The 19,020-nt window shown below is 40.5% G+C and overlaps 1 protein-coding gene across 1 annotated transcript in view; it reads left to right on the forward strand.

Annotated features, from left to right (window-relative positions):
* Window positions 1-6,521: 6,521 nt before the first annotated feature.
* Window positions 6,522-19,020, forward strand: part of LOC136862699 (RAB6A-GEF complex partner protein 2) — a 205,858-nt gene continuing 193,359 nt past the window's right edge. Inside the window, exon 1 of the mRNA XM_067138904.2 lies at window positions 6,522-6,698. Within this exon, the coding sequence (XP_066995005.2) occupies window positions 6,577-6,698 (122 nt within the window). The 5' untranslated portion in view covers window positions 6,522-6,576. The remainder of the gene's footprint in view (window positions 6,699-19,020) is intronic.

The raw sequence follows: 19,020 nt of genomic DNA on the forward strand, positions 1-19,020 counted from the left end.
GCAAGGTAGCTAAGGAAGAATGGCTGAATGAGAAGTGCAAGGATGTCGAAGGCTGTATGGTCCTGGGAAAGGTGGATGCTGCATAAAGGAAAATCAAGGAAACCTGTGGAGAAAGGAAATCTAGGTGTATGAATATTAAGAGCTCAGATGGAAAGCAACTTCTAGGGAAAGAAGACAAAGCAGAAAGATGGCAGTACCATATCCAACAGTTGTATCAATGTTAAGATGTAGGCCTAGATAATTTGGTTCTGGAACATGAAGAGGCTGTTGATGCTGATGAAATGGGAGACCTAATTTTGAGGTCAGAGTTTGACAGAGCTGTGAGTGAGCTCAATAGGAACAGGGCACCATGAATTGATGACATTCCCTCTGAATTACTGACTGCCTTAGGAGCAACTAGCATGGCAACGTTATTTCATTTAGTGTGCAAGATGTTCGAGACAGGAGAAGTCCGATTTTCGGAAGAATGTTGTTATACCTATTCCCAAGAAAGCCGGTGCTGACAATGTGAAAACTACCGCACCATTAGTTTAGTATCTCATGCATGCAAAATTTTAACACGTATTATTTACAGAAGAATGAAAAAACAAGTTGAAGCTGAGTTGGGAGAAGATCAATTTGGCTTCAGAAGAAATGTAGGAACACGTGAAGCAATCCTGACTTTACGTCTGATCTTAGAGGATCGAATCAAGAAGGACCAGGCCACGTACACGGCATTCGTAGATCTAGAAAAGGCATTCCATAATGTTGAATGGACCAAGCTATTTATGATTCTGAAGACGATAGGGGTCGGATACCGGGAACGAAGAATTACCTACAATCTCTATAAAAATTAGTCTGCAGTGACAAGAATCGAGGGCCTTGAAAAAGAAGCAGCAATCCAGAAAGGAGTGAGGCAAGGCTGCAGTTTGTCCACCTCCTTTTCAATGTTAACATAGAACAGGCAGTAACGGAAATCAAAGAGAAATTTGGAAAGGGAATCACAGTCCAAGGAGAGAAAATCAAAACCTTGAGATTTGCCGATGATATTGTTATTTTATCTGAGACTGCAGAAGATCTCGAGCAGCTCCTGAGTGGTATGGACGAAGTCTTGGGTAAGGAGTACAAGATGAAAATAAGTAAGTCCAAAATGAAAGTAATGGAGTGCAGTCGAACGAAGGCAGGTGATGTAGGAAATATTAAATTAGGAAATGAAATCTTAAAGGAAGTAGATGAGTATTGTTACTTGGGTAGTAAAATAACTAAGGATGGCAGAAGTAAGGAGGACATAAAATGCAGACTAGCACAAGCAAGGAAGAGCTTTCTTAAGAAAAGAAATTTGCTCACTTCAAACATTGATATTGGAATTAGAAAGAAGTTTTTGAAGACTTGTGTGTGGAGCGTGGCATTGTATGGAAGTGAAACATTGACGATAACTAGCTCAGAAAGAAAGAGAAGAGATGCTTTTGAAATGTCGTGTTACAGAATAATGCTGAAGGTGAGATGGATAGATCGAATCACAAATGAAGAGATATTTAATCGAATTTGTGAGAGGAGATCGATTTGGCAAAATTTGACGAGACCAAGAGATAGAATGATAGGACACATCTTAAGACACCTAGGAATTGTTCAGTTGGTTTTTAAAGGAAGTGTGGTTGGTATGAACGCTAGGGGTAGACCAAGGAATGAATATGACAAGCAGATTAGGGCAGATGCAGGATGCGATAGTTACGTAGAAATGAAAATTTTATCACAGGACAGGGTGGCATGGAGAGCTGCTTCAAACCAGTCTATGGTCTGATGACTCAAACAACATGCACAGCTTTGTTCACACACGAGTCCTCTGATAGGTCATACCTTGGTGGCACATTAACTACTATTACTTTTGAGTCAGGTAGTTTCGAGATCTTACTGCAGATCGGATCCACTGTTTAGAGCAGAACCCGATTTATCGCGCAAATACCCAGCAGATCGGGCCCCGGAGATAGTGTCGTGTGGAGATAAGCACCCGATTTATCGTGCCAAGTACCTAGCAGATCTGGCCCAGGAGATTGTGTCTTGTGTATAGGCCCAAACAGAAATCTTCTATGAAGTTTGTAGCTATGATACATTTGCTAAAATAAGAAACTTTTTCTCTTTCCTTGATTCGGTCTCTTTCGTTAGCAGTATGTCGCCGTGGTGGATCGCATTTTCGTGAAATGTTAGATCAATGTGACACTCTGTTATATCAAATCAAAATCTCTTTATTTGCAAATGAGGTGTTTACCTCGGTGGCAAATGGTACACTAAAATACATTACTGTCAAGCACTAAATATTAAATTAACAAGAGAAGAAAATTTTCCTATAATACAATATTATACAATTTACGCTAACAATGTTTTCTATTAAACACACATTTGGAAAGTAATGGAAATCTATTTTAAAAGCAGTAAATTACTAACCTAGTTCTCAACACGAAATATTCACTATAATCTATAGCTGCCCTTTATATATTTCATACCGAATATCCTTGCCAACTGCGGCAGTGTGTTGAAATACCGGATCCCGTGAGTCCTCTTAAAGTTATGCAACATTGGGTGAGGTCAAAATTTGGATGGGATGCCACGCGCTGTTTTTGTGGGGTAAGGGAATAGAGGAACGGAGAGGAACTGGCCACCCTACCGTACGTAAACTCCGGCTCAGGCTCATCTCAGGTTCCAAGAAGGACATTCCAGGAATAATTAATGAACAAGGGAGTTTGTATATGAGGATCTTCAAAAGGCAGAAGTATTCAGTCAGCAGTATGTAAAGATTGTTGGTTACAAGGATAATGTCGAGATAGAGGAAGAGACTAAGGCCAAAGAAGTAATAAAATTTACATATGATAACAATGACATTTACAATAAGATACAAAAGTTGAAAACTAGAAAAGCGGCCGGAATTGATCAGATTTCTGGGGATATACTAAAGACAATGGGTTGGGATATAGTACCATATCTGAAGTACTTATTTGATTATTGTTTGGTCGGAGGAGCTATACCAGATGAATGGAAAGTTGCTATAGTAGTCCCTGTGTATAAAGGAAAGGGTGATAGACATAAAGCTGAAAATTACAGGCCAGTAAGTTTGACATGCATTGTATGTAAGCTTTGGGAAGGCATTCTTTCTGATTATATTAGACATGTTTGTGAAATTAATAACTGGTTCGATAGAAGGCAATTCGGTTTTAGGAAAGGTTATTCCACTGAAGCTCAACTTGTAGGATTCCAGCAAGATATAGCAGATATCTTGGATTCTGGAGGTCAAATGGACTGTATCGCGATTGACCTGTCTAAAGCATTTGATAGGGTGGATCATGGGAGACTACTGACAAAAATGAGTGCAATTGGACTAGACAAAAGAGTGACTGAATGGGTTGCTATATTTCTAGAAAATAGATCTCAGAGAGTTAGAGTAGATGAAGCTTTGTCTGACCCTGTAATAGTTAAGAGGGGAGTTCCTCAGGGCAGTGTTATCGGACTTTTATGTTTTCTTATATATATAAATGATATGAGTAAAGGAGTGGAATCGGAGGTAAGGCTTTTTGTGGATGATGTTATTCTCTATAGAGTGATAAATAAGTTACAAGATTGTGAGCAACTGCAACGTGACCTCGAAAATGTTGTGAGATGGACAGCAGGTTATGGTATGTTGATGAATGGGGTTAAAAGTCAGGTTGTAAGTTTCACAAATAGGAAAAGCCCTCTCAGTTTTAATTACTGCGTTGATGGGGTGAACGTTCCTTTTGGGGATCATTGTAAGTATCTAGGTGTTAATATAAGGAAAGATCTGCATTGGGGTAATCACATAAATGAGATTGTAAATAAAGGGTACCGATCTCTGCACATGGTTATGAGGGTGTTTACGGCTTGTAGTAAGGATGTAAAGGAGAGTGCATATAAGTCTGTGGTAAGACCCCAACTAGAGTATGGTTCCAGTGTATGGGACCCTCACCAGGATTACCTGATTCAAGAACTGGAAAAAATCCAAAGAAAAGCAGCTCGATTTTTTCTGAGTGATTTCCGACAAAAGAGTAGCGTTACAAAAATATTGCAATGTTTGGGTTGGGAAGAATTGAGAGAAAGAAGAAGAGCTGCTCGACTAAGTGGTATGTTCCGAGCTGTCAGTGGAGAGATGGCGTGGAATGATATTAGTAGACGAATAAGTTTGAATGGCCTTTATAAAAGTAGGAAAGATCACATTATGAAGATAAAGTTGGAATTCAAGAGGACAAACTGGGGCAAATATTCATTTATAGGAAGGGGAGTTAGGGATTGGAATAACTTACCAAGGGAGATGTTCAATAAATTTCCAATTTCTTAGAAATCATTTAGGAAAATGCTAGGAAAGCAACAGATAGGGAATCTGCCACCTGGGCGACTGCCCTAAATGCAGATCAGTATTGATTGTATTGATTGTATCTCTGCGCAGGTTGGGGCCTGCATTCGGGCAGAATACACCCCTACCCTAAATGTTGTTGTTTATGTGATCTAACAGGCAAGCCGGTGACTGACGAAGAATAAGAATAATTACGGATACTTTTGTACATTTATTATTTCTTTAGATTTCTTACGAGTTTGAACTTTTTTGCCTACAGGTGATATAGGAGAGTAATTGCTTGAGTAAACGGGAATTCCTATTCTCAGGTACTGCTTGTTTATAGCAGACCAATCCCCTTGCTTTCGTTCGGCCGCTTTCGACGAGGGAGTTTTTGCCTTAATTTGGGCATTTGAGGGTGTCTCCCCTTTTAAATATACTATTATTCGTAGTCATGTGCTACCATACTATTCTGTGGCATACGACGTGATTCAATATTCTCCTACTATTATTCATTATAAAGAGTCTTCTTTTGCTATGCTCCCTTCCTGGATTTCATTTTTTCCTCTACATTCTAAAAAAGTTCGCATTTCATCCACTAATGCCAGTCCCAATTTTTATACTGATGGATCCAAAAATTCTTGTGGTGTCGGCGCTGCTTTTTATTACGAACAGACTCAGTATGCTGAATTGTTTCATTTATCGTCCCACTTTTCTTTTTTTCTGCTGAACTCCTTGCCATACGCCAAACATTACTGTACATGAAACATTCATCCATACAATCTGCTAATATATTCACTGACTCTCTCTCCGTGCTCCAAACACTAAAATCTTACAAGTTTACGCTGAACTGGTATGTTTATAATGTCAAACACATCCTCTTCAATGTACACCAATCAGGTGTCCAAATAACCCTCATTTGGATACCTGCACATAAGAACATACCAGGCAATGAACGAGCCGATCGCTTAGCGAAAGAGGCTTCCCTCTTATCTACAACCCCAGCTACATTTTCTGTTCCAGCCACAGATTTCATATCTCTCCTCAAATCACAACAACGACAAATATGGCAAAACACATGGACAACATCTGCATGTCAGAAGGGCAAATTCTATCATAGTCTCCAATCCATATTACCTACTACTTTCTGGTATCAACACGCCACCTACACTCGTCGTCATATCATCAATATCATACGTCTTCGCTTTAATCATTCCCTCACACCTCTTTATAAATTTCGATTTCGCTTACAACCGCATTCCCTATGTCATTGTGGATCTGTAGATGCTGATATCAATCATCTCTTTTTTCAATGCCCATTGTACAACTCTCCTCGCCGATGCCTGTACTCCAGCATAATACAATACAATTATCCACTCCCCTCGTCAATTGCATGTCTCGTATACAAGCCCTCTCCCACAATCATACGTATCTTAAATCAGTTCTTAGATCACTCTAATTTACAACTCTAACCCCACTTTCCCACAATACATTGACACTACTTACATATTTCATCATATTCGCATTTGCCTCCCGCCCTCCCTAACGCCTCCTCTTCAACCAAGACACATAGCTACCGTTTATTCTCATCTCCCCCTCCACCGAACGCGTGTACATTTTCATTGATGTTCATATCAAGGATCATATAAGAGAAATTTCTTTCCATCTCTCCAAAGTCCTACACTCTCACATATATCCACCCCTCCGTCGTTCCACTGCCCTCTCCTGCTTATCCCTTATATGTTGGCCCGGTGTGTATGTTTTGTAGAAGTCGCTGAGACGGCCACTCTAGCGTGAAGATTAGTATACCTTGTGTCCCTGTGCTTTTCCTATATCTCCTCGTCTTGTATACGTATTTCCTCACTCTCAGTTGTCTAGTGATACGTCTTTTCCTGAACTACTTCAAGTACTTTGAACCCCTTTTGTGAGTCCGCTGCATGGTCTACTTCCCTCAATCTTCAAGTACTTCGTAAAGTTCGTACTCAGCAAACATTGTAAACTGCATTGGTGTACTAATTTATTGGAATTGTGTGCGCGTTTAGAACTAGTACAAATATAATACAGTATTGTGTCTGGGTGAAATAACGAGCCCAAATCAACTTCACGAACAGAACAGAGCAGACGAGGGAGTTTTGGTGTGTATAACTGGTGGATTGTTGTGAATAAGTCGTTGGATTGTAACATTGAGTTGGATATTCTACTTAAGTGTTGTATTAATTATATGGTTTTGGTTCGTAGTTTTTACAATTGTAGTATTCATCATGATCGAAGTTACGGCGAAACTTGTCAGGAGTCCGGTTTATTTTGCTGGCCAGACTGTGGAATGCATTATTAGCTTTTCAAACCCGCCTATTCCATTCCACATGCGATCTCAGAGCAACAGGTGGGTGAATTATAATCATTTTATTATCGCATGTTATTTAATGAGCTAATATTAACCCGTGTTATTGTCCAACAGTGAGTTTTATTATATGGCACTATTTCACGTACGGTAATTTTTTCATATCTTGATACATAGATTGACTGAAATTTCAATCTGCAATCTGGTAACTTCCACTTAGTATTAAGTGACACCGTTTAACGTATAGTAGATTGCAGCGCATAGCCTCAAATTTATTTTTTAGAAAACCACTGGACAGTATATGTGAGAAAAATTGGTTTGTACTGTTTTCATATCTTTTGCATCATCAACTGCACCTTTGGACATTAGCTAAATGTAGTTGAATTCTATCCCTATGTTCTGGAGCGTAGTACTTTACTGGCAGGTTTGTATGTTTATGTATGTTTATATTTGCCAGGGACCCACCAATCCACCCTGTGAAGTATTCTTATGTATATAGAAATATTGGTGGCACTTCCATACCTGGTGGGAATATTTAGGAAAGAGAAGAGACATATAAAACTGATTTTCAGCAATACTGTACGTGAGTAGTAGGAAGAGATATCTTTCTTTTTTACTTCCCAGGGAGTCTGTCGTCCTGTCCATAGAAGAGTAAAAACTAAGACGTTCAACCCCGCGGTCCAGGGGCTTTTAATTGTAAATTATTAATATCCCTGGCCTGGAGACTGGGTGTTTGTGTCGTCCTTAACGTTGCTTTCCTCACATTCACCACTTTACAGTTCTGCCATTTACATAACACACGCAGGTTCCTCACATGTGGTGGAAGTAGGGGCAAAAGATCTTCATAGGTCGACGCCCCGAACAAATAGCATTAAAAAAAATCGTAAGACTGTGTCATTGGCCGGCCTAGTTTCATATTTTCTCCGATAGGGCTCACTATGGCCGGGCACTGGGCTGTCATATTTGGTAAAAATAAGAGAACTGCAAATTTGGAAATTGTCATGGTGTGTGGAGGATGTGAGTGCACTATCCACGATGTTACTACAGACCAGTGGTTTTGTCCAGACCTTTGGTCTCGTCTCATGATGCTAGAAGGCTGTGGGTGGCCTTGTGCAGTGTTCTTGGCATGACCATATCGTAAGCTATCTAAAGTAGTGGTTTTGACGAGATTATATCCTAAGCAATCCACACCAATATGCTAATAGGTTCGTTCCAACGCTCAGGTTGCTGACGTTTACCAACGGATTCATGCATCATCTCCTGCGCCTGCGCTGGTTTGGGATTGGTCTGGGGCTGGTCCCAAACTGGGTCGTGTTGGAACACTTCGTGGACAGCTATCTGATGTGTAAACAAGGCATTTCACATGTATATCCCAACATCTTGCGCTGTTCTGTTGTTTGTAGTTTTGTCGAGGGAAAGAATGGAAAGCATAAATTACTCAAAAATAATACCACTCTCTTGATTACCCAGTACAGCGAACTTATGGTTATATCAAACCTGTCTGAGTTATCTCGAACTCTGGTTGTTTGGTGACCAATGTACCGCAGAAAATTTAGAACCTGAAATCCAAAACAGAAGACTATTCCACCGGGTGAGTTGGCCATGCAGTTAGGGGAGCGACACTGTGAGCTTGCATCTGGGAGATGGTGGGTTTGAACCCCACTGTCGGCAGCCCGAAGGTGGTTTTCCATGGTTTCCCATTTTCACACGAGGCAAATGCTGGAGGTCTAATTTAATTAAGGCTACGACCGCTTCCTTCCCACTCCTTGCCCATTACTATCCCATTGTTGCCATAAGTACTCTCTCTGTAGGTGCAACGTAAAGAAAATTCTTAAAAAAAAGAGAAGATAGAGGATGATTGCAGATCGTTCTTATTTTTAATGACTAAGGGGAATAAATGCACAGTTTACATTACTAATACTGGTACTGAATTGCAATACAATAAATTACATCCGTCCCTAAAATCACGTGGAATCCAATGAGTAAATTTTATTATTATTAGCAAAATAAATAGTAATGCTATTGTTTTTGAATACCACAAAGTACTTTTTTTTGGTTTTCAGAGACGCCGAGGTACTGAATTTTTGTCAGGCAGGACTTCTTTTACTTGACGGTTCTTTTTCCTTATTCTACCGGTTTTCCCACAACCTGTGGGGTCGCGGGTGCGAACTGTGTTGCACATGTGTATTTTGCCCTGCTTTTACGGCGGGTTGCCCTTTCTGACGCCAACCCTATATGGATGGATGTAATCACTACTACATATTTTTGTGGTGGTTGGTAGTGTGGTGTGTTGTATGAATATGAAGGGGAAAGTGTTGGGACAAACACAAATACCCAGTCCCCTGGCTAGAAGAATTAATCAAAGGCGATTAAAATCCCCGACCCGGCCGGGAATCGAACCTGGGACCCTCTGAACCGAAGGCCTCAACGCTATCCATTGCGCCAAGGAGTCGGATACTTCTTTAACTTGACAGTATCCTGGTAAATTTCAGAAATTTTTCTGTACTGTCCATAGTGCTTTTTATGTTTGTCAGCTTTTTGGAACTGGTGTGAAATTTTTCATTTACACCGCGACAAACTCGGAAATGATAGAAAAAATTTTCATCGTCGTACTGCGGTACTGTTCCTCCTGGGAAGTATGTTTCGGTTATTAGGTTTCTGTTTTAATCTACCAGTATTGCAAGTTTTAAATTACTAATTAACTTGTGTATAGCCGTGACCCTGTGTCTTCCTGATTTTCCTACCATTAGAAAAAGAAAAGAAAAAAAAAACTATAAAAATCACTATTGAGTTTGGAGTGAAATCAGAATGGCACGATTCAAACCATAGGAATTCTGGAAGAAACAATAAAACTGACATAAATAATTTTCATTTCTGTTCTTAGGCAGTGCTAAATGCATATCCAACTCATCTTCCCTAGATAAAGATTCAAGAAAATCATCATCGTTTTACATTTTTATTACTCCGCAGTTCACAAATATCATAATAGATGTAACGGCAATGTAAATAATTTGTGAGAAGAACAAGAGTGGAAATGGTTGGGGTCTATCCAGTGAGATTCCTCTCTCATGCATTTATTCTGTTGTGCATATCTCATACTACTGGTAAATGCCACAGGCCGTGGACGTGTTGTGACATTCTGTGAATGCATTTTGAGGTGTGTTGGAAAGCACAGTGTGAGTACGTGGTTCAGTCTGGGATCGGTTTGGTGGTTGTTGAAACGCTGTCACTCAACTGCGCATGTGTTGGGTGGTCACTTATTCGTGTTGGAATGAACCTAATATACCCAGTCCAGTGGTTAATTTTCTCCTCTTTATTCCCCAAGGTTGGCAGCGCTTGTTTGTTATTAGTGACGTTGCCCAAGCTGCATCATTTTGGATCACTAACCTATCTTTTGCCACTGAAAAATTAAAAATGAGACTCTGTTAATCTGTGAAATACAACCATTTTCTGTGTTCCTATTGGCTGGAGGGCAGTTTACTATTGTCTCTGATAGAGTTCACCTCATATATGGTCCCCAGTTGCCACATTCCTTGAAAATAATGAAACACTCAAAGTTGGAAAATGATATGTCATGCGTGTGCCAAATGCAGTTGCAGTATCCTTGACGTCAATTTATTAAGTACGCAGCAAGTGAAATTCACTGAAATTTTAGTTAGTCACGGGTTAATTAAGCAATCGAATTGTGGAATATGTTGCAGAGATTTGGAAGTTTAAGTGTGGGGAATTCAATTAATTTTTTCATGGGCCATGAAGGGTACATTTTTGGAGAGGAACGTTTCCCCAATAAATTTTGTACACATTTCATAGCCTTGTGGTTACTGGGAAACAGGCGTTGGTCAAATTTCTTCTAGCTTGAGCACATTGTATACCTCCTCCCTCATAGTGGGTAAGTCAATATTCATTATTTAATTTATTTTCCGGGTTGAACCGTGTTGTACTTGTACGCATATCACGTACAGTTTGCCGACGTTTCGAATACATTGCAGTATTCATTGTCAAGGCGACTGAAATACCCCTACTCGATCCGAGGTAATCAGTCTCCCAGGCAGAGTTACACTACTAGAGTGGCCTTGATCTTGGCCTTTTATATCCTAGCCTATCTGGCTGGCGTAAGCCCTGGCTGTCTCGCGAGGCTTCTGGAAAGTTTATGTCACAGCCAGGTAGCGGGGGCTTGCCCGCGCTGTTATGTAATGGGGTTGCGGCCCGTGTGTTTATGTTGTGGTCTGTATGTCTTAAACTATGAATGATGGGCATCCAAGAATTACTGATTTTGTATCCTTCTTCTAAATTAATGTTATTCGGATGTTTCTTGATTTCGATAGCCTCGCGGATTTTTCTTTCCAGATTCCAAGATCCTAGCAGCTATCCCTTGGAATCTGGAAAGAAAAATCCGCGAGGCTATCGAAATCAAGAAACATCCGAATAACATTAATTTAGAAGAAGGATACAAAATCAGTAATTCTTGGATGCCCATCATTCATAGTTTAAGACATACAGACCACAACATAAACACACGGGCCGCAACCCCATTACATAACAGCGCGGGCAAGCCCCCGCTACCTGGCTGTGACATAAACTTTCCAGAAGCCTCGCGAGACAGCCAGGGCTTACGCCAGCCAGATAGGCTAGGATATAAAAGGCCAAGATCAAGGCCACTCTAGTAGTGTAACTCTGCCTGGGAGACTGATTACCTCGGATCGAGTAGGGGTATTTCAGTCGCCTTGACAATGAATACTGCAATGTATTCGAAACGTCGGCAAACTGTACGTGATATGCGTACAAGTACAACACGGTTCAACCCGGAAAATAAATTAAATAATTCTTCACACCGTGGAAGCTTCACTTCTAAGATATGTCAATATTCATTAATTGGAGTTTTGTCCACTGTTGAATATAGAATGTGCTGACCTTATGTGCTTGTCCCTAGCCTATGTTCTAACCCCTCTGGACCAAAGATCTTGTCACTAGTCAATACTGTGCAGGTTATACAAGAAACCTGGGGCTTATAACCGTAGACCCTTTTTGCTTGTCCCCAGACCATTGGTCTTGTCACTAGCCAGTAATCTATTCAAACCAAACCATTGGGCTTGTCACGAGCTGCTCCTAAGTTGACAGCATTCTGGAGCATGTTATGCTGTCATGCAGGCTGGGCCATGATGGATTCTTGACCTCTCCTTTGCAACCTTGCCAGTAAGTTTTATCTTCTGAAGAGTTTATCTGCCATGGCTATTTGTGCTCCAGAACTTTTGTTCATGCTTAGGGTGATGTTCCATTTGTGGAAAGGAAAGTCTTTTTTATGAATACACAGATATTTCATCTTTAACTTTGTTTGTTTTGGTGGCAGTTTTTTCTTTGAAATTAAATGACTGTAATTACTTCTGTGCTTTAGATGTTTGTGCTAAAACTCCTGTCTGTTCAGTGTGGGTTTTATTGTGTCCTCTGTCGTAAATTTCAGGCTAGTTTGAAGGTTTTCTCTTCAACTTTACGTAACTCGGGAGAGAAGAGAAACACCATGGAAAAGAGAAAAAAGAAAAAAACAAGTGTTTTTTTAGAAGTGATTTGATAGTGTTTAACTTTTGCTCCAGATGAATGCCAGAAATGAAACTATCTCATAGGACACAGCTGATTCCTTCCTGATCGTAGTCCATATTAATGACAAATGCTCTCACCTTTATGGACACTACGGCATTGAATGCACGGGGCTGTTGACCATTCTAGTAAATATCACCCATTTGTTTAAGCCTTCATACGTATACCCTCATTGCGGACTGTTGTACTCTTCAATGTTTGGTCTAGAAACCTCTAACAAGGGAAGTATCAATTAACTCATATCGAAACCTACCTTGAAATTTTGCTAAAATCATCTACGTCGTATAGGAAGCTCCGTTCCAAAAATTAACTGTGAGGTTCAACTGGAAATTTCCAAAGTCGAACCTTGAATGTGCTGTATGATAGCAGTTACTTAGCAGCAGCTCGACATTCCTAAACAGTTCCAGATACTCGAGCGAGTTGTGGGACGCGCGCTTGACTGCAGCGTGTGTGTATGTAATCTGTCAGTTATGAGGGCTGCCCAGTCGTAACTCTAACATCCCGTGGAGTTATACTATTATGTTTCTAGAGATTTTGGTTTTGCTTTCAGAACCTTCCAATTAAAACTTGCAGCTAAATGAAAATTTACGTTCTTAACACGAGGTGGTCAGCTCTTTCCTGGCACACCCACGGTGGAGGTCAGCTGCGTGTACATTTTTAACTATGTACTACTGTGACTGTCTGGCTGAGGGTCAAGCTGCCATTACAAAACTTGTTACCTAAAGGGGTAACCAAAAGGTGTGGTCCTCCCTCTGAAGGCCAGGTGAAGCCTTTGTGTAGAAAATGAGAAATAAATTCACTGGAAAGGAGAAAATGTCAGCAGTTTAGATGGTGGAAGAGGACTTCATTCCCAATGGCAGATAAAACGGAAGATATTTCTCCTATCAGCAACTAATAGCGTATATACAACCTGTAACAATAACGTTTGGTGAATAGTCCTGTACTATCAACATTAGATTAACAATGCACGACAGTGACCTTACTGCCCTTCGAAATAGTCCCCTCCCATAACTGTGCATTGCTGAGATCGGCGATACATGTCCTGGAATCTTTGCAAGGAGCTTCCTTTGGGATGGTGTTCAAAAGCCTCGTCATGTTTCGTTGGATGTCAGGAATATCGTCAGATCTCTTTCCTTTCAAAGTGAGTTTGATTCGTGGGAATAGGAAAAGGTCTGGAGGATTGAGATCTGGCGAATATGGGGGATGTTCAAGTTGCACCACCCCCCTTTTTGCCTTGAACAGTTTGACTATGTTGGCTGTGTTGGGCGAGCATTGTCATGAACAAAAAACCACGAAGCTTGTTGTGCATACTGGGGACGTGCCCTGTATAGAAATTTCATTAAACGGGTCAAAAGTCCAGTGTACCATGCAGCATTCAGCATCGTTCCCTCAGGTAGAAATTCCTTGTGGATAATGCCTTGACTATCGAAAAAGCTGATGAGCATCATTTTGATGTGTGACTTTTTGGCTCTGACCTTTTTCCGGCGAGGGGATCCCGGAGAATGCCATTCAATGCTGTGCCGTTTCATTTCATGGTCGTACCTGTGACACCAGGTTTCATCGTCAGTGACTATTACAGTTCAAGGACTTTGGTGTCGCATCCGCCATTACGACAAATTCCTCTAAACGTGCCTGCTTCTGATCATAAGTCAAGTGATGTGGCACAAGACGAGAACCCGTTTTCCTCTTCCCTAACTTCTGGGTAACGATTTGTCGCATAGATTCACAGTTAATCTGATGTTCATCCGCTATCATGCGCACAGTTAATCGCCGATCTTTCATGATTAATGTCCTCACTTTGTCAATGTTTTCTTCACTGACGGCGCTCGCTGCTCGTCCGCTACCTGGGTTCTCAGAAACACTTTCCCAGCCTCCTCAAAAACGGGCAAACCACTCGTACACACACTTCCAGGACAGTGCTTGATCTTCATAAACACGTACCAGCATCTCATGCGTTTCTTTTGGTGTCTTGCCAAGCTTAAAACAAAGGTGTAGATGATCTTTTGGTTGTTCATGTTCCTGTTCGCAGTCAAGCACTAACACACTATACACGCACTGTGTCAAAGAGATCTTACTCGGCACACACACGATGCTCAACTGAACAAGGTTGGGAGCAGGTGGTCAAAACTTGCTGGTACGCAGGTGCAGCATTGCATGTCGCCAGTGTTGCCCGATCGACCGTTCTGACTTCCTTCAGCTAACTTTATTGTCACAGGTTGTACCCTACTCTGTGGGGATATCAGGAGTGTGATGAAAATGGATGGAAACTTGTTGACTGGATGGATACAGAATACCTCAAACTTGTTTATGATGCTAAAGATAAGGCAAATTTTATCTCTGCATGATGGAATCATGGCTATATACCTGACCTGTGCTTCATTACACAGTCTCCAAACTTTCCCACTGCTGTACATTGCACAGTGCTAGCCAGGTTCCCTCACAGCCAGCACCAGCCAGTAATTCTCCAGACAGGTCTGTTCATACCCATTACGGTGGCTATGCCCAAAAGTTTTTATCAGAGTGTGAGAAAAAATTTTTATTTGCAAAGCAACAATTGCAACTTTTCAAAATTCTCTCCATTAGCACGTATACATTTTCCATTCTCTGAAACCACTTAGAAAACGTTTCAGTCCAAGCTTCTTTCGGGATGTCACTTAGTGCACTCTCGTACGCTGCAATGGCCTCTTCATCTGACGAAAACCGCTGCCCATGTATTTTTTCCTTGGTCTTAGGGAACAGAAAGAAGTCACATGGGGCCAGGTTAAGTGCATAGGGGGGATGAGGTAACACTCGCACTTTTTCCCTTTCCAAAAATTACATTGTTCTGGCAGCACTGTGTGCAGATGCATTGTCGTGATGTAGCAGAAGTTGCCCACTCTTGGACTTTGGGTGCTGTGACCTCGAAGTGGTGAGGACTTTGGGAAGACTGTCATTCACATACCATTCAGCATTGACTGTACGACGTGTGTCCATGGTCACAAAGGTGAGATGCCCCATTATCGTAAAAAGGAAAAGTTGCCACATCTTCTTTCCGGAGCTCCGACTTCTTCGAATGTTTGTGGGTGGTTCCTCCTCTGGAAAGCACTGCACAGAAGACTGTCTCTTCGTTTCAGGGTCATAATGGTAGACCCATGTTTCATCACCTGTGACGATATTGTAGGTGTCTTCGGACTGCCCTCCATTTAATATTTCTAGCATGAAATGACACCAGTCCACTCTCTCCTCCTTTTGGCTTCCTGTCAGGGAATGTAGCACCCAACAGGCACATCCTTTGGTAAGGCCTAAATAATCGTGAACGATGGTCTGTGCTGCTGTTGACCCAATATTTAAGGTCCCTTCAATGTCACAAAATGTAAGATGTGGATCTGCTTAGATCATTTCCCTCACAGCATCAATGTTTTCTTGAGTCACAGCTGTTGCTGGCCGACCGGGACGAGGTTCATCTTCAATTGACTACCGACCCCTTGAAAACTCGCGAAACCAATTTCCAACTGTGGCTCTAGAAGGGGCAGCCTCACCAAAAGCGCGCAGCAAAGAAGAATGGCATTCTTCGGCACTTAATTCCTTTTTATGATCATAAAAAATCATTGCTCGAAAATCGCAGCGAGACAGATCCACCTTGCACCGTGTCTGACTCAGCACTGCCTGTGCTTTCTTCCCTCACTGTGGAGGATCTACCGCTAGGAGGGGTTGCGCGCTCATGTTCCAAGGTCAAAAAACATTGCTCTTTCAAATGAAAATAATCCCATTTTCCTCAGAATTACGGTTTATGCACGGCTAAAAACTTTCTGCATAACATTCGTATCCTCTCCTACCCGAGACCACAATGGAACTTCAAGAAAGCAAATTGGACAGAATTTTCAAAGGAGACTGACTCCAATATAAGATGGATAAAATCCACTTTCAACAACGACAGCAGATTTATTAGTATACTAAAATGTGCAGCAAAATGATGCGTACCAAGAGGTTACCGCAAAGAGTATATCTCTGGCTGGAATGAAGACAGCGAAAAGCTTCTCAAGGAATATGAAGACAGTGGTGATCCTGCAACTGCCTTTGTCCTACAGTCACTAAATGGAAACAGACAAAATAAATGGCAAGAAACCGTAGAGTCCTTGGACCATACTCACTCCAGAAGAAAGGCCAGGTCTAATCCGGAAGCTGGATACAGCAAAAAATACCATCAGGCAAAAATGTAACATAAACTTAGATGATATGGCCAAACACCTGATCACTACCTCCAAATCAAGAAAGGAAAAACGTATCATAAGAGAAGTCAGACATCAATTGAATAAAAGGAAAAGGTCAGCTCCACAATCATCTGAGTTCTCTGCCCCATTTAAACTGAAAGAGGCTATAGAAGCTATGAAGTGCATGAAACCTGGAAAGGCAGCAGGTGTTGATGGCATTTACCCCGAATTTCTGTTACACTGTGGTCCAGCTACTGTCAGATGGTTGAACACCTTCTTTTCCAACATTGTAGAAACAGGTCATCTGCCTCCACTATTCAAGAAAACCAAGATCATTGCTATAGTAAAACCAAACAAAGACCCTTCAAAAGTTGAAAACTCCTTAGTGTCACATTCAAGCTACTACAGAGACTGATCCACAACACAACCTTCTCAGCCATCAACAAAGTTATCCCCATAGAACAAGCTGGATTTAGACCAGGAAGAGGATGTGAGGAACAGGTGCTAGCAGTAGCAACTCGTATCGAAAATGACTTTGAGAAGAAGTTGATAAGCATCCCTTGTTGGAAACTAACCACTCTAATAGGCAATATGCTGAGCAATAGATATTTTCAAGTGTTTTCAGAAAAATCTACAAGTAGGGTGCACAAAATAAATAATTGGCTCCCACAGGGCTCTGTGCTGGCTCCAGTACTTTTTAATTTGTACACATACGATCTTCCAAATACCAAGTCCGAGAAATTTATTTATGCTGATATTGCCTTGATAGCCCAGGATTAAAGTTTCCCCGAAGCTGATGCTTCATTAACATCAGATCTGAAGATATTGCATGAATACTTTGAACATAATTCTCTTCGACATACTTCCTGTAGTTTCTACACTTCTCTGGATAATAAAACATTATGGTCAGCTTGCAGAAGTCTCCATGTATATCAGAATGATAGTGGATTATACGGATATTACAGTTTTGAACTGCACAGATTTTGGGTTTATACGAATTTACATTTACCGGGAAATCATATGTTAGTCAATGGATTTTGAAGTTATATAAATATACAATACCGTACATAGTTGAGGTTATACAGATTTATCCTACATATTTACAGGGAAATCACATGTTCGACTTACTTAGCATTTAATAAAAGATAATTAAAATAAATTAAACAAAATAGTTGAAGGTTTTACAATGGTTAGGTTAGGTGTAAGATAGCATTCATACAGCAACAGATGCTCCACTGTGTGCAATCATTTTCTCATCTCTGTGATTATTTTCTTACATCTGTGAACATACCACTTTTATATACAAAACTGTACTGATCAGTGATTGGTACCAGTAGGCCTACTTAAGTAGTCATAAGATATAAACTTCACATATACTACTTCAAATCAAATCAAAATCTCTTTATTTGCAAATGAGGTGTCTACCTCGGTGGCAAATGGTACACTAAAATACATTATCGTCAAGCACTTAATATTAAATTAACAAGAGAAGAAAATTTTCCTATAATACAATATTATACAATTTACGCTAACAATGTTTTCTATTAAACACACAGCTCATCCTTAATAAATTTATATTGTTTACAAAATTCTACTTATAATATCTCCTGTACTACTTACAAATATAGTCAACTGATATACAGTATGTGGAATTACTTCAAATGATACTATACAACTGGTATAAGATTAATATTTACATTGCATTTATTTATTTACTTTTTTTTTTTTACCCGTTCTGGATCCTAAGTAGCATAACGACCTGCTGCGTCTTAACCAGAGCCCCCTTTTGCCACCACTTTTCAGAGTTCCTGAAGGGCCTTCACAGCTACCGTATCAGTCCCCTACTTTGGCTGTCCAAACTCCTTAGACCAGGGGATGGAATTAATTTATTCACACACATTTTTTTAATTTACAATAACCTGCACTGGTCGAATGCCCTCTAACACTTCATTTATTTTCTCTGTTGCTGTTTATTCTCTTCTTGAATATCTGTACAGATTTTGGAAAAGTATCAAACACTACCCCTGGTAAACTGTTCCACTCCTTCACACCCTTCCCAGTGAATGAAAATTTACCCCAATCGCTTCTGCTAAAATTCCTTCTAATTTTATATTTGTGGTCAGTCCTGCCGATATAATTATTTTGCAACTGAAGCCTCTCACGGATATCTCCCCATGCTTCTTCTTCTTCTGTATAGGCTCTATATAATCCTATAAGTCTAGTTTTCTCCCTTCTCTTACTTAAAGTTTCCCACCCAAGTTCCTTTAACATTTCTGATACACTACTCTTTCTCCTGAAATCCCCTGTTACAAATCTTCCTGCTTTCCTCTGCACACTCTCTATTTCTTTTATTAGGTATTCTTGGTGAGGATCCCAAACACTGTTTGCATATTCCAATAATGGACGAATCATACTCAAGTAACGTTTTTCTTTTAATTCTTTGTTGCATCCTTTAAGTAGCCTCATTATGACATGTAACGATCTGTATGCTTTCCCAACAATGTCATCAATATGACCCTTCCAGTTCAAATTACTTTCAAATCTCACACCTAAGTATTTGCACTTGCCATCTTTTGGGATAA

Source organism: Anabrus simplex, chromosome 2, assembly GCF_040414725.1.
Source record: "Anabrus simplex isolate iqAnaSimp1 chromosome 2, ASM4041472v1, whole genome shotgun sequence".
Taxonomy (NCBI): Eukaryota; Metazoa; Arthropoda; class Insecta; order Orthoptera; family Tettigoniidae; genus Anabrus; species Anabrus simplex.